The 15,721-nt window shown below is 33.7% G+C and overlaps 1 protein-coding gene across 1 annotated transcript; it reads right to left on the reverse strand.

Annotated features, from left to right (window-relative positions):
* Positions 1-173: 173 nt before the first annotated feature.
* Positions 174-8,389, reverse strand: LOC134246110 (X-ray radiation resistance-associated protein 1-like). Its single transcript, XM_062728386.1, has 13 exons — positions 8,263-8,389; positions 6,193-6,401; positions 5,654-5,798; positions 5,438-5,535; positions 5,170-5,315; positions 4,741-4,842; positions 4,337-4,638; positions 3,546-3,997; positions 2,578-3,201; positions 2,268-2,427; positions 1,046-1,158; positions 717-884; positions 174-327 (listed from the first exon to the last, which is right to left on the reverse strand). Exons 1-13 carry the CDS (start codon positions 8,366-8,368, stop codon positions 211-213), a joined length of 2,742 nt encoding a protein of 913 aa, XP_062584370.1. The 5' UTR covers positions 8,369-8,389; the 3' UTR covers positions 174-210.
* Positions 8,390-15,721: the final 7,332 nt, after the last annotated feature.

Raw genomic sequence — 15,721 nt, forward strand, 5'->3', positions numbered from 1 at the left:
TTCAAATCAATTTAAAAATCCAATATATTAAATTTGATGGGAATTTTTGAAAATATAAACACATGATAATGAAATTAAATATTACATATTTTACAAATTACAAGTATTTATATGAGAAAGTGAAACCATCTTTGACAAATACAAAGACACCTTGTCTTTGTGAATTAATACGTAAATCTTGATATCTACGAAAATCTAACAATAGGGCCATCATTTGATTGACACAGGTCTGTTGTTGGCCAGGTTCTGTAACTCCTGCATGGCTTTCTTGACCTCCTTGGCTTCCTTCATTGAATTCACTCGTACAGCATTGTAGCGAGACTGGATCTGTATAAAATTAACAATGATGTGACAAGAATATTCATTACTAGTTTGTATTTTAAGACATTGCCAATAGAAAAATGAGGGATATCAACAAGTATTATGAGTACTAAACTTAAACCTCATCGTTGAATACCCACGGTTGATCTCGTTCTTTACTCAGCACCAAATGATGATGAGTAAAGACGAGATCACCCGTGGTTATCCCATGATGCTTAAACCTCTGATTATTGTTCTTCCCAATTAATGTTGACATCCCTAGAAATAATTCTTTGATTTCCACTATATAGTGTTAAAAAAATTATGAACACAGTCGAATACTGAACAGAAAGAATGTACAAATAAAATATCTTTTCCAATTAAAGAAATATCGTAAAACATTTAAAGAATCTAACCTCGCTGAGAAGTACTGGTGCCTGGTTGAATTTCTTCTGCTTCTTCGGATCTTTGAGGACAGTTGCCAGGTTTGCTTCTTCAGTGGTAGAACGATTCTTAAGATTTTCTAGCACCTCGTCAATTTTCTGTTGCCTTGTCTTACGAGGTGGTTGAGGAGGCATTTGCCACTACAAACAGAATTTTTGTGAGTTAGAAAATTACAAAATGTCATCGTTGAATAAATTCAAGTTGCTTTGTTTAATGTTCATGCCAATTTAAAGCTCAAAAATATTTGTGTAGTTATTTTGTAAATGACAAAAAAGATTAGACTGGAGGGAGCGGGCTTTACCTTTTGATACGGAGGAACTGGTTTGCCCACTTTATGAAGGAGAGCTGCAGAGTCACGGTACACTAGTTCATGGTTCAGTGCATACTTCAAAGCTTTGATATTACCCTGCATATCTACAAAACACAGATATTCTTTACTAGTAACTATTTTTTTTAAACAAACTTGACATTCACAATGGACATGAGTTTTAGTTGTAAAAAATATGTAATACTTTGATCATAGGTTTTGACACTTAATTAGTAACACTTCTTCACAGAGTTATATGACTTGAACAAATTTGATTCCACACTAGTACCTGAAGATGTTTATCACATACATTTTACATTAAATGGCTCAACATTTTACCCTAAATGGATCAATCTTTGTTCTTGCAAAAATAATGAAAAGGTTTTTTTTCTACACATTCTTATGTAAAACTTAATTTGATTGCCCATTGTACTGGACCCTCACTTCCCAAGGATATGCTTTGAAAAAATGACCAATTTTGGCTTTGCTTTTTTTTTTTTTTTTTCCAAGATGATTTCTATTGATATTTCCAATATTTTACTGTAAACTTAAAATACCCTAAGTGACTTCACCCTACCCCAGATATGATCTAAACAAATTTGAAACTTTACTACTGTATGCTGGGAAATGTTTGATCATGTTTTATTTTGGCCCCTTTCACCCTTGCCTATGTTACATAAATTTAAAACGGGGCGAATTCATCATGTTCATAGAATGCAGTATAATTTTTTAAACAAAAGTGTGACTGGGTGAATTTAAGAAGGGGCAAAATTGTTTGCATGTTTGAAAGGGCGGAAATAAAGCAGGACGAAAATATCCCTCCATGTATACAATATGTAATTAAACTTTCACACAAGTTAATCTTTCCTTGACTAGCAATTCTGAAAAGAAGATTTTAAGTAGATGCCATCAAATTTTTAATTATCTCTCCTTGCAAACTGCACGCCACTTAATTTGAAAACAAAAGTCATACCCCCTTCACCCAAAGATGTTTGATGGTAAGTCTGGCTGAAATTTGCCCAGTGGTTTCTGAGAAGAATCGAAAATTAATGTGAAAAGTATATAGAGACAGAAGACAGATGGATACAGGACTAAATACTGCCAAAAAAACTCGTTTAAAATCTCCACTCAGGTGAGCTGACCAGGTTGTATGATATCTAGAATCATAAATTATTCTTTGAATTAAAGATGTTTAATTAGTTTTTGAAGTGAATACCTTTTGGAGTAACAAAATCTGGGTCATCCTCAGCATCAAGGAGGATTTCGTATCCCTTATATTTATCTGGTATGTCCCTCCTTTTGGGTCGTTTTTCCGGTTTTTCTCTCCTCTTTGGTCTGGTTGGCACTGGTTTACTCTCTTCTTCTGGCTCATCAACCTATGAAATGAAAATATTGAATTCTATGAACAAAGAACCAATTTCTGTCTACATGAAATTTAGTTTAATGGGCCTGTACAATCAAGGCTTATAACAATTACTTTTGAAGCTTTTTATTTTTTTAACTGGTAGTTTTAAGAGTGAGTTTACCTGTGTCATGAAGAATGCAGCTTTGTCATCCTTCTTTTGGTCTGCTCCAGCTGCCTCTTCCTCTGAGTGGGCACGCTGGTACTGTGGAGATGGGGGGATGGCCGATTCCTCCTTAGGAGGGGACTGATATCGACTGTACTCAGGTGATGGAGGGATAACAGAGGTACCCTCAGGAGGGGACTGCATTCTACTATAGTTAGCAGAGGGAGGGATGGTTGAGGACTCCTCTGGAGGGGACTGCATTCTACTGTAGCTAGCAGAGGGAGGGATAGCTGAGGACTCTTTTGGAGGAGACTGCATTCTGCTGTACACTGCAGAGGAGGGAACTCGAGCCTCTTTAGGTGCTGAATGCATCCTTCCAGACTCAGGTGGAGCAGGCACAACAAAAGAGATTTCAGGAGACTCAGATTTTACTGAAGCATCTGAGTCAAAGAGTTTGTTATACTGAGGTGAGGGTGGTATTTCCGCTGGCTCTTCTGTCTTAGCTGCTATTGGGGGCAATGGTGCTTGATGAAGGTCTAGGCCATCTATGGTTTGACTAACTTTCTCTTTTGGAGGTGGTGGTTCAAGCATGAGACGCTCCTCTAAAGTCAATTTGGGAATTTTAGGAACAATAGAGGAGACCTGGGGAAAAAAGTAAAATGTTTACAATTAAATCTGAAAAAATTATAAATAAGATCTTAATAGCAACGGTAAACACTTTCAGTAAAGGTTGAAATGAGGTTATTAGGAGCAATTTCAAGGGAAACTGACTAAACACATAGAGTAATTAATGTCAACCAAACGTTCAAGTTTAATATCACTTTTCCTACATCTGAAGCAATTTCAATTGACATGGATTCTTACACCCACAATCTGACCTACTCTGAGATCCATGATATTACTAATCTGGTACATGAAAATGCAGACATTCTCAGTTCCTGTGCATTTATCAAGTAGTAATTTTGATTTTTTTAAAAAAAATTTACCTTTCGTTTTCTCTTTGGAGGAACAACCACTTGAGGCTTTGACTTAGGTTGTGGAGCTTTTCGAACCAGTTTAATACCAAGTCTGGCAGTAAGGAAACGTTTCAGCAGTGGGGGATCCCCACTATGATCTGAGGTCAGAGGGTTATTATGGATCACAAGTTCCACCAGCATGGGCCAGGCTGCCACAGCTAGAAGGGCCTCCTCTTCAGCTATCTGGTTGTGGGCCAGATTGAGATAGGCCAGCTCTGGGAAGGGTGGCAGATTTGCGGCCAGGAGTTGGGGAGGTTCCTTTGAGATGTTTTTAGTTTTGTTGTGGTTGGATCTGGATTTTTCTGGTGAAGGCTGAGTTGGTTCCTCTAACAAAGGTTCATTTTCCTGAAGGTCAATGTCTTTTATGGCTTCTGAAAGGTCACCAAATTCAGCACTGACATCTTGAAAGCTGGCAAATAAATCTGAAAATAAAACCATAAATAAAGATATATAGATATAAAAATGATACTGCAATAACTTTATGCATAAAAAATCATAAAAATCAATAGAATGAAAAACAAGCATTTAATTATGTGTAGACTAATACTGAAGCATTCATATTTAAACTTTAATCATGGATTCAAAGAAAATGCATAGATTAGATACCAGTTAATTTACTGTTCATTTGTGTTTAACAAACTTTTTTAAACATTACAGCTATTTGCAAAAATTGTTTCATTTTTTTTATAATCTCTCCTAAATATCATGACACATTGTGCACATTTCAGATATACACTAAAATTGACCACTGCTAGAATTACCAGTGCTCTCTGAGGGTTTTGGTTCTGGAGGAATCTCCTCCTTTTTCATTTCTTGTTCTGGATTTATGGGTGGTTGTGTTTCTATTTTTTCAGGGGAAGGATCCTGCTTTTCTGTCTTTTCAAGAGGTGGATCTTGTTTTTCTGATCTTTGACCTCTAGCTGACCCTCTAGCAGATAATCTGGCAGATCGTCGGAGTCGTCTTGTTGATTTCTCATCATCGTTTATAATCATGGTTCCCTCTACTGACTTAAGTTGTGGTACATAATATATATCATTCTTTTCTAGATTCAGGTGCTTTAGTCTGAAATGATCATCCACAGAAAACTTAAACTTTGAAATTAATATAACATATTGTAACATACATTTATTTTGATTTTAAATTTTCATAATGTTTGATACAAACCTTTTAAGTCCTGCTAAAGCAGCAAATACTGAGACATCAGAAAGACGATTGTCATCAAGCATCAGAATTTCCAGTTTAGAGTAACGAAATATTCTGGTTTTACTGAAATAGTCATCATAAAGCATTATGCTTATATATATATTTCTTGATTAAATCATGCTTTGTATTTATGAGGCATGGCATATATCTGAAGCATAACATACATGTATATACTGCGAAATCACAAATTTTCATGGGGGGTTAATTTTCGTTGTTTCTAGGTATGAAGAGACCCAGGAATTCATGTCCACCACAAAATGTAAAATGTTACATACATAACTTCTCAACAATTCTTCATCCATGAATTCAAATCCCCACGAACCAAGAGTTTTTACTAAAACCACGAAAATTTGACCCCACGAAAATATGTGATTTTACAGTAATACTTACTTTTCTCTGTCAACATAGGGGAGAGCAAAATCAGCAGGAATAGTACGGAAGTTATTGCCTGTCAGGTGTAGAATCTTCAGGTTTGGTAAAGTTCCCAAACTTAACAGGTCCTCATGAGATAGGTTGTTATAGGACAAATCTACCATCTAAAAACAAATTTATCTTAGATCAACCTATACGCCTGCAATGCAGATCAAACAGATGTACATGTTACCATATAAGTATCATTAATTCTTAGGCCAACAGATGAAGCACATATATTACATACCTCCAAATAAGGGTAGTCCCCATTCTGCAGCTTGATCCCTCTCAGTCCGTTGATGGGCATTTCTAGTTCCCTTAATATTGGAAAACCCCTGAATGCCTCTGTAATAAGCATATGCTTCTAATTTTAATCATAAATAATTAATTTAGTTTTTGTATCTACTTGAAAAACAATATCTAGTGTAATTTAAATTAAGTATAAACAAGAAAGTGTGCTTACCAAATGGAAGATAGTTCTCAGCAGCATTTACATAGGCTACATTATCAAACAGGGCAAGGTCATCTTCTTTGACCTCTGACATTTCTTGACCTGATATGTTGACAGAGCATAAGTCTGATGGATCCTCAACGCAGCAGTGCTTCATCTAAAACAAGAAAGCAATGCATCACATTAATGTTTCAATTTGACAAAATATATGAGCAATACATATTTTTCTTTTTATTTTATGAGACTGGTCTAAACAGACTTTAAGCAACATTATATCTGTATAAATTTGGGATACATAGACCATGAATATTAGTGTATCTATCTCACCTGTAAAAGCATGTGACTAATAATACAATGATTTTTGTTTCATTCCTAGTCCATCCATATATTTTCAGAGAGGAATGAATAAACAAACATAAAAAATTTATTATGGATACATATAATCATTATTATGCATTAATAATAAATTTTCGATATAATGTATTTTTAATCCTCCTTTCCATACTATAGCTAAAACCTTGCACAAAGGAGAAATAAAATTCTAGATTTACCAGAAAGAAGCCGTCCAGTATAGGCGACTCGTCCTCCTCCTCTTCATCCTCGGCCAGACTCTGTACAGCCATTGTTATCTGTGTGCCCTCCCTCTCCGCCTTCTTACGCTCCTCCTTGATTCGGGAATATGTCCTCGGCTTGGCACAGAGGACTGCCTTGAAGCGGCGTCGCTGTTCTGCCCTCTGAGAAACAAGCCATGCTCCTCCTCCTTTTAAAATAACAGAATCTTTATTAATTCAAATTAATGGTAAATTTCCTTTGTATTATTTTATAAACTTTTGATGGTCAAGTTAACCAAATTTGACATTACTAATGAAAAGTTTTGTGTGTAATCCCAATGACAACAAATGCTGAGAGTTATGCAAAGTAATAGGATTCTGATATTGATAGACTAGCAGCAAATCATCATTATATGATTAATAGTTTATTATGAATGTGTAATTTTTATATCAATTATTGTTTTGCAACAACTAGACTATTAATATGAACAGAAAAGATTCCAGCTGAACATATATAAATTCTAAAAAATCCTCATTGGACATATTACCCAGTTTCTTAATCTATACGCTTGGAGGGACATTAACAAGGTTTTGATTGTAGGTTGTGGAAAATATCCAAGGAGTTCCAATTAGCTACGTCTCTAGATTTTTCATTATGCTAAACAAAGTAGTACTTGATGACCACCCGTTTCACTTTACTAGTGAACAGAAATTAGTGACTGTACATAATTTGGCGTATTAAAAATTTACCACAATATTACATGGTATGAAGTTGCTGGTGTATTCACTATTCATGAATAAGGGCTACACATTTTTGTGCCATGTATTGTATATGATAAATGATTTCTTAGTGGCATTCATAAATTAGCGCATCCTTGTCTGTGCCAAAGCAGCTTAAATATAAAGCCTGCTTTTTTAAGTATATTGTATTAACATTGAACATCTTACTCAAAGTGGGTAATCTGTGTGCATGTTTCTAAGATTTTGTATCTTACTTTTGGTATTTCAAAAGGTTGGAATGATGAGACTAGGATTTCATGTAATTTTGACAAGTTTTTGTGTCTAATAAATATTCTCAGAAGCTGGATGGCAGTCTTCACGAAAACTTTTCAAACTAACTGGCCAGTCGGACCAGTGAACTTTCAAAATTTACTGGCCCCTTAATAAAAAAAAAAATAAATACATTTCCATAACTGTAAATTTATACATGTTTACGTACTTCAACTTTTGAATGCCGCTATTTTTCGTCCTTTGTCGCGTTTTGGTAAGCTGTTCGTTGGAAATTCGCACATTTTACGTACTAGTTAATAGTTACTAGCTAGTTCCAGTTGTTACGTAATACATCCATGTTATAATAAGGTTACAATAACACGATTCAACAACACGTGCTTGTTCTTTTTGTATTATGTATCAATGAAATTTATGCAAGTAAGTCAGTTAAGATATATATTGACTGTGTATGATTTTTATAATCAACAAGCCCATCGGACTTCTTGAATTTTGATTTTCACTGACCCGACATCAAAATTCACTGGCCTCGGTCTTCGGACCAGTGAGTTTTTGTGAAGACTGGGATGGGGGGGGGGGGGGGGGGCTACACCATCCATTTGCAAGGACAGGTTTTTGGATCATGTGTATTCCTGGAAGCAAGTTATTTAACTCATTGATGGTCCGAGGGAAGTATGAGTACTTCTGATACTTGTACAGGACGTAATTTGGTAGATCATTTGATGTGTACATCATGATTGACGTAATGGTGGGACCGACTGGAACGAGTCGATCACGATGACAAATTGCTCATTAACAGTTAGCCTAATTTTGTTTGAAAATATCTGTGTATAATTTAATTCCATCTTCTATTAAACACTTGAAATCATGATTTTCTTGTGTTCATGTATATTTAGAAAACACCGTGGATTATCATTGTGAGTTAAGTACATTGCAATCGTGAGAAAAATCAGACTGCAAGTGCGTATCCTTTGTTTATGTCACTATTTCATGCTGACTTGTTAAATTATTAACAAATACTGGCAAGCAGAACTGCCTTTAATGACAAAAATATATAAGTACCATCATCTGCAGGCTGGAGGATTCCTCTAACAGGAAAGCAGTTAGCTGCAAATGAGTCAGATTCCTCCGGATCCGCAAATTTCACCCATGGCATTGCGGCCGCCATTTTTAAACATTGCTAAGGAAACAAACACTTCTCGCCAGGACGAGAATATGGTCTTCATGACAAAGAACAAAAAAAAACATAAATAGATATGCAGAAAAAATATATTTCAGATAGTGTTATTCATTGAAAATGAGAGTTTCTCAAAACAAAACGTAATAGCTAAATTGATTATATATTTACTAATATTTAACAAGACGAACATAAACTTATTCGTCCCTCCCTCCCCCAATACAAATAGTGTTGTTATTTCATTTAAAATGAGAGGTTCCAAAACAAAACGTATTTATTATATTTACTAATATTTAACAAGACGAACATAAACTTATTTGTTCATTCCTGAGAGTGAAGATTGCCTCCCCCTCCAAAATAATCTTATGAAATATGTAAGGTACATGTATTTGAGGGGAAAGACTATTTTATCGTTATATTTTAGAACCTATTAAAACGCATTTAATACTTTATAACATTTAATAAATTAAACACACATTATTTTTTGGGTAAAACAATGATATCTTATTAAAACCAATTAAATATAAAAATTTATGTAAATTATATAACGATTTGATGGAATACTCGTGTGTACAATCATTACGATCATTATACATGTACCCCCGTAATCGAAGATTCGGGGGTATATAGTTTTGTTGTATTCGTCTGTCTGCATGTCTGTCTCTCTGAAAAATTCAGGGGTCCTCTATTGCTCTGCTCTCGATTTGTTTTTTAAAATAGACTTTGAGACTTTGAGACTGATTGTTGTTTGTTACCTTCATATCTTACATGTTAAAGTCTTTATTGAACAAATGAAGAAAGCCTTTTCCCATTTTTTTTTTTGTTGCTGACTTCATGCTAATTGTTACACCATTATTAACACACTGAATTTTCGACGGATTTTTTCCGTTATTTTTTATCATGAAAAAGAGCGCATGGCGAATGTGACCGTTCGGCAGGGGATGCTCATTTATAAAACTTTATCTGTAGTCATACGAATCTGAAAGCGAACAACTTTAATGACCAAATGCAGTTTCATGAAAGTTATTAAGATTTTATTAAATTAGAAATGAATATTTTAATAGTTTAAATAGTCACCAGTTTCATAAAAAATTTAGCGAAAAAAAATGTATAATTATGAATTAGATAAGATAAAGTCGTTAAGATTTGTTTCGAATTCTCATATAAAATGACACAATCAGTTCAGCCCATTGGCAAGTGGTTTTTGAAAAGAAACGATAATCGTGCTACGATAAACACCCTCCAGTATACAGTATGATGGAATTTTCTAAACTGTTTTATGATTACCGTAAATCTGGAAATTTTTACGTCGATTTTATTTTGCGAATTCGGGTCAAAATGCTGTTGATTAATTTTTACGCTTCAAAATTTTGCGAATGACCACTCCTTTGTTAACATTTTCTTATTGGTGATTTATTTTTAAGAAAAATATTTTTGCGAATGCACTGAACTCGCAAATTTGCAAAAAATTTATCTACAGCAAAAATTTCCATATTTACGGAACAATTTAAATTTAATAATGTAAAAAAAAAAAACCAAACAAACCTCTTATTCAGGATCAGAAAAAAATATCGATACTAGATTACCGAGTGAACGTACAAGAATTTGCTTATTATCAGAGTTCTTCTTTCTCCAGAGCTTTCTCCATCCGGTAGCTCAGAATCTCTAATTTGGTTTTAATATATGTAGACCATTTGATTTGATGTTTTTTTCTTTTTTTTACTGAGTAAATGAAATATATGGAGATAACGATCAGTAGTCAGCTGTACGGTTCATTAAACAATACAAAATAGGAGCAGAGCAAACACGGACCTCCAAAACATCAGAAGTGGGATCAGGTGCCATGGAGGAGTGAGCATCCCCTGCCGACCTATCACGCCCAGCTTGTTCTCTTTGTCATAATCGGGAAATAACAGGGAAATCCATCGTCAATTCAGTGTGTATTTAATGGCCTAACAATTTGTATGAAAAACGTCAGTCAGCATATGACTCAATAATAAATTGTATTTGATTGTATTTGAACATATTTTATTATGTAAGAATACATAAATGGATTGGGCAGCAGGCATAGCCTATATAAACCCTCTCCACGGGTTATAAGGTAAAATAAGAGCTTCTACAGATAATCCTACATTTGACTGTGTGTTCCATCCACAGCTTGAGCTTGAGATGAAAGATACCACAGAAATTGACACATTTGTTTCATATTTTGATATTACACATGTAGTATTTTACATGAAAAGACCTTAATGTTAATCTAATAAACAAGCTGTATGATAAATGTGATGACTTTAACTTGTAAATCGTCAACTTCCCTTACGTATACAGCATCTACATACGGGGTTTATATCTCTCAGTTGATCCAATACGCAAGAGCATGTGGACAATTTCTATAACGAGCTATATTATTGACAAAAATGTTAATGATACAAGAATATCAGCAGTCTCGTTTAAAGTAATCATTTCGTAAGTCGATATAATGACCTTGTCAGCAAACACAGTTAATCCAAAGTCCACATAAACCATTACCGGTTTTTCTTTTTCTTCTTCATTCTTATTTTTTTTTTCTTTTCTCCTAAATTCCATTCAATTTTGTGTTAGTTATATATAACTTATTGGTGAAATATGAACTTGTAACTATATTATGTAGAATAATGTGTATTAATTTTATTAAATTTTGTTTAATAAGTTCAACCTAAATCGAGAGGTGGTTAATTTTTTCTACAATTAAACTGTCTACATGGCATGCATATTCAAAAAGCCCTAAGCACAGTCGAAGTCCTTAATGGAGGATTGCGTTAAATCCTTTTAAGTAAAAGGTCCTTGCTGATCAATTTTCAATGTAGCCATAGTTTAATTTAAGAAGGGAACCCCTTTCTGCCCCCATTCAGTTTTGCAATAACTAATAACATATAGAACCCTGCACACTTTTTTCAGCATTTTAATATGTGGAATAAAAGACAGTTTATCATCAAATATGACACATCTTTTTAATTACTTCAGGTAAGCTGTTCAGTTCTTTCTTAAATAATGTGACTGATACATGTAGGATACTTCCTTGTAGTACACGTCGCCCGCGTGGCGCAGTGGTTAAGGTTTCGTCAAAGGTCAACATGTCCAGAAATTTACTTTTACAATAGCCCCAAAACTATGTGTAGTCTGGTCCTGATTTTTAAAAAGAGGGCTAGAAATAACTTCTAACGGCAAATAATTATTATTTGGTCCAGCATAGTTTTTTAAACCTATTTCGAGCATGCTGAATCCGAAAAAATATGCTGGCCTTCATGAAAATGGCGTTAAAGAGGTCAAAATGGCGATTCAAAATGGCGGACATCCATTTTTTCTAATTTTCTCTTAATGTTGTTCAAAATGTAGAAGTAATGAGTGAATATCTAACTGAGTGTAGTAAAGCTATAAAAATTATAATAGAATGCTAACATTATTAGTTAAACTCAGAAAATTTAGTCGTTCTTACACTTAATTCGAATTTTCTCTGATTTTTTGTCTATTGTTCTATATTCCGCTTTGTTCGGGATTTTACATTTGCAAATATCCATACACTGCAGATTTGTATTTTTCCCTCTAAATAACACTACTCTACAATTGAATGATAGTGCAGCTGTAAGTTAAAAGTCAAAATGGCGATTCAAAATGGCGGATATTCATCTTTTTTTAAATTATTTCTTAATGTCGTTTACATAAGAAAAAGGATTTGTGAATATTTTACTGAGCGTAGTACAACTATGTAAAATGACAATAAAACACTAATTTGATCACTTTAAATCGGAAAATTTAGTCGTTAAATTTGAAATGTGTTAATTAGTTCAAAATGGCAATTCAAATGACGTCTTGTACACTCAAATTTCGTAAAATACCCAAACTGCTTAATTCTGGTTGGTTTTGCAGAAAATAAATTACAGTTTGTTTTTTTATTCATAAAATATAATCAAATATGCAATGAAAGTTGGAGGATATTTTTGTTAGCGACTTAGGATTTTTACAACACGGATTTTTGTTTCATTACTTCTATTGTTGAAGACATTTTACCTTTTGCCTGTCTCACCATGCATCTTCATATAAAAAGTTAATATTATCATACAATAATTGCTGTTTTAAGGACAATATGAAAATTAAGCTACCCCAAGAGCAGTATTCCCCGAGCATTAAGGCGAGTGAACATTCAGTTGTTGAAAATTCTTGATCTGTTTTTAGTCCAGTGTAGAAACAAAATAAATGTTTATTTATGTTCATGTGGAAGGTCTAGTGCAACATAACTTAGTATGATTTTATAATGATTGACCACGACCAATTAGAGGGCTAGTAATTGTTACATCATATAAATCTGAATATATTATAATATCCAAATATAAACATATTTATTAAGAATTATCAGTATAATATAAAAGCATAAATTTTCTTGATTGTCCAGCTCTGATTCTGTGTCCCTAGCTACATTTGCATTTTGTTATTCTCAGTCAAAAATTCAACTGCATTCTCAAATATTTCATGTAAATGGATAGTTTTGTATTGAACAGTGTACATAAATTTAAAAATTTTGAAATTTACAAAATCTGAAAGAATAAAATGTTTGTGTCCAATCCCCCCTCGATTCTTGATACGACCTTACACTATCCCAACAAAGAAGTGTGGATCAAGTTGCCTTGTAAAGTTCTTGAAGTGTTCACGAAAATTTTGTTGTCAAGAGAAGTGTTGACTAGATCAAAATCAGGAATGGCTTATAGGCCTATTGGTACGAAAGCTTGTAAGTGATAGGAATCACAAGGAATCTGCAGGCGCTCTTAAATTGAATAATTTTACACTTTTCTCACCAAAATATGCACACAATGTGATTTCAGATGATCAAGTTTGAGAATTTTCTTGCTAACAGAATGATCTTTCTTCCCTAAAAGACAACAAATCTATACGAGGTCACAAAATAGAGCTACATGTCTTGAATATCAGAATTTTTTTACACCCTCCGCTTGAAAAGCGGGAGGGTATAGAGTAATCGGTATGTCCGTCTGTCCGTCTGTTACGCTTTAGGGTACCCATCTTTTATCCGCAACTCCTCTCATACCACTGAATGGAATTTGATGGAACTTTCACAGAATCTTTATTACATATTGCCATTGTGACCTCCTATTTTACGTTTTGATCCGACACATATTTCGGGTTTCCCATAGCAAAAATGGACACTGTCATTATATTCATATGGGAGACCGAGATATCATTTAGTGAGCTAATTGCTCACAGTACCTATAGTTCATTTTGCATATGGTTTTGGAAAACAAAATAAACTTTTACATTTGAACAAAATTGTGTTGTTCCTTGAGTGTTGGTTGATTGATTGTATATCAATATCGAGTCGGCAATTTTTCAGCCATGTTTCGGCGGACTATCAGTTTAAATAATCGGTTTTTGAAGGATTTTGGTTTCTCTGGCGGCGCTCGGTGAGCTTACTTTTTTTCGAACTCCAGAGAAACGATCTTTTACATGCCAAGGGGCATACTTGAGTGTTGAAAATACCAGAATGCCGAATACAGACTGAAACATATGGCCAATAAATCTGGAATAGAAGATGTTAGGGGATAATACTAAGTTCTTATGAGTTCTAAAAAGCTAGAACGAAGTGTTTGATGAAATCAGACAAGAACTTCTTCAGTTATATTTGATGGTGTGTCGAGGGATGTTGAGGTAAACGCGCGAGTTGAATCAGTTGATAATGGCAGGATTCGGGAGTGATGTTAGGTGGACAGGAGCTCAAAGGCTTTGGAACAAGTACTGTCAAAAACAAAGGGGGAAATTTGGAAACTCTTAAGTCGAGTTTGTTTTAACTATTTCCAGAAAAAAAAATGAATCTTTTCAAGTATTTTTTGTTCAGATTTAACGGACTAATCAATATTCTATACATACTATATATATATACATATGAATTATGAACAAAAAACCAAACTGTAATTTATTTTCTGCAAAATGAACCAGAATTAAGACAGTTTCTACGAAATTCGAGTGTATCAGACGTCATTTTGAATCGCCATTTTGAGCTAATTAACGCATTTCAAATTTAAACGACTAAATTTTCTGATTTAAAGTGATCAAATTAGTGTTCTGTTAGCATTTTACATAGTTGTACTACGCTCAGTAAGATATTCACAAATCCTTTCTCCTATGTAAACGACATTAAGAAATATTTTTTTTTTAAAAAGAGATGAATATCTGCCATCTTGAATCGCCATCTTGACTTTTAACTTACAGCTGCGCCATCATTCAGATGTAGATTGTGAGATACAGAGAAAAAAAATACAAATTAGCAGTGTATGGATATTTGCAAATGTAAAATCCCGAACAAAGCGGAATATAGAACAATAGACAAAAAAAAAAAAAAAAAAAAAAAAAATCAGAAAAAATTCGAATTAAGTGTAGAAACGACTAAATTTTCTGAGTTTAACTAATAATGTTACCATTCTATTGTCATTTTTATACTTGTATTACACTCAGTGAGATATTTACACATTATTTCTCCTTTTTGAACGATATTAAGAGAAAATGAGAAAAATTGGATGTCCGCCATTTTGAATCGCCATTTTGACCTCTTTAACGCCATTTTCATGAAGGCCAGCATATTTTTTCGGATTCAGCATATTCGAAATAGGTCAAAAAACTATGCTGGACCAAATAATAATTATTTGCCGTTAGAAGTATTTTTTTCTATAAATCGGACCAGACTAGTGGGGTATAAAGATAAAACTTTTACAGATTATAAATATATCATTGATTAATAGATATAAAGTATCACTTGATAAAAAAAATATTTGGAAAAAATATTAATTGAGAAAAATTCTTCTTAAAGATGCATATATTTTCAAAATATACACCTAATTAATTCCGCGCTCTTAGTGAAAACCATTATTGCAGAAACAAAATATGTTTATCAATAAAGGGCAAGTTGAACTTGGATAGCCCCTGAAAAGTTGTTTTCCCTGTTTATTTGTCCAAATGTTAAGACTTGAAAGTGAAAGTACATTTCAAATGGCGTATTTTATAGGGGTCTTGTCTTTATACATGTCATGCTTTCAAAAACGGGTACCTGTAAAGTGCGAAACGAAATAGAAACGAAACGAAACGAACTGAAACGAAACGAAATCTGCCGAAACGAAACGAAATCTATTGAAACGAAACGAAATCAAGACGAAATGAAACGAAATCAAAACGAAACCTGCCGAAACGAAACGAAACAAAGCTTTCAGAATTTTTTTTCAAATCAAGCTATATACATGTGGCTTCATATAAGGGGTAACTGTATATGGCCTATTTTTACTTCATGTGAAATGTATATAATTCAAG

This window comes from Saccostrea cucullata, unplaced genomic scaffold (assembly GCF_032062105.1).
Source record: "Saccostrea cucullata isolate Sc308-1 unplaced genomic scaffold, CSIRO_AGI_Scuc_v1 ctg4428, whole genome shotgun sequence".
In the NCBI taxonomy this organism is placed as follows: Eukaryota; Metazoa; Mollusca; class Bivalvia; order Ostreida; family Ostreidae; genus Saccostrea; species Saccostrea cuccullata.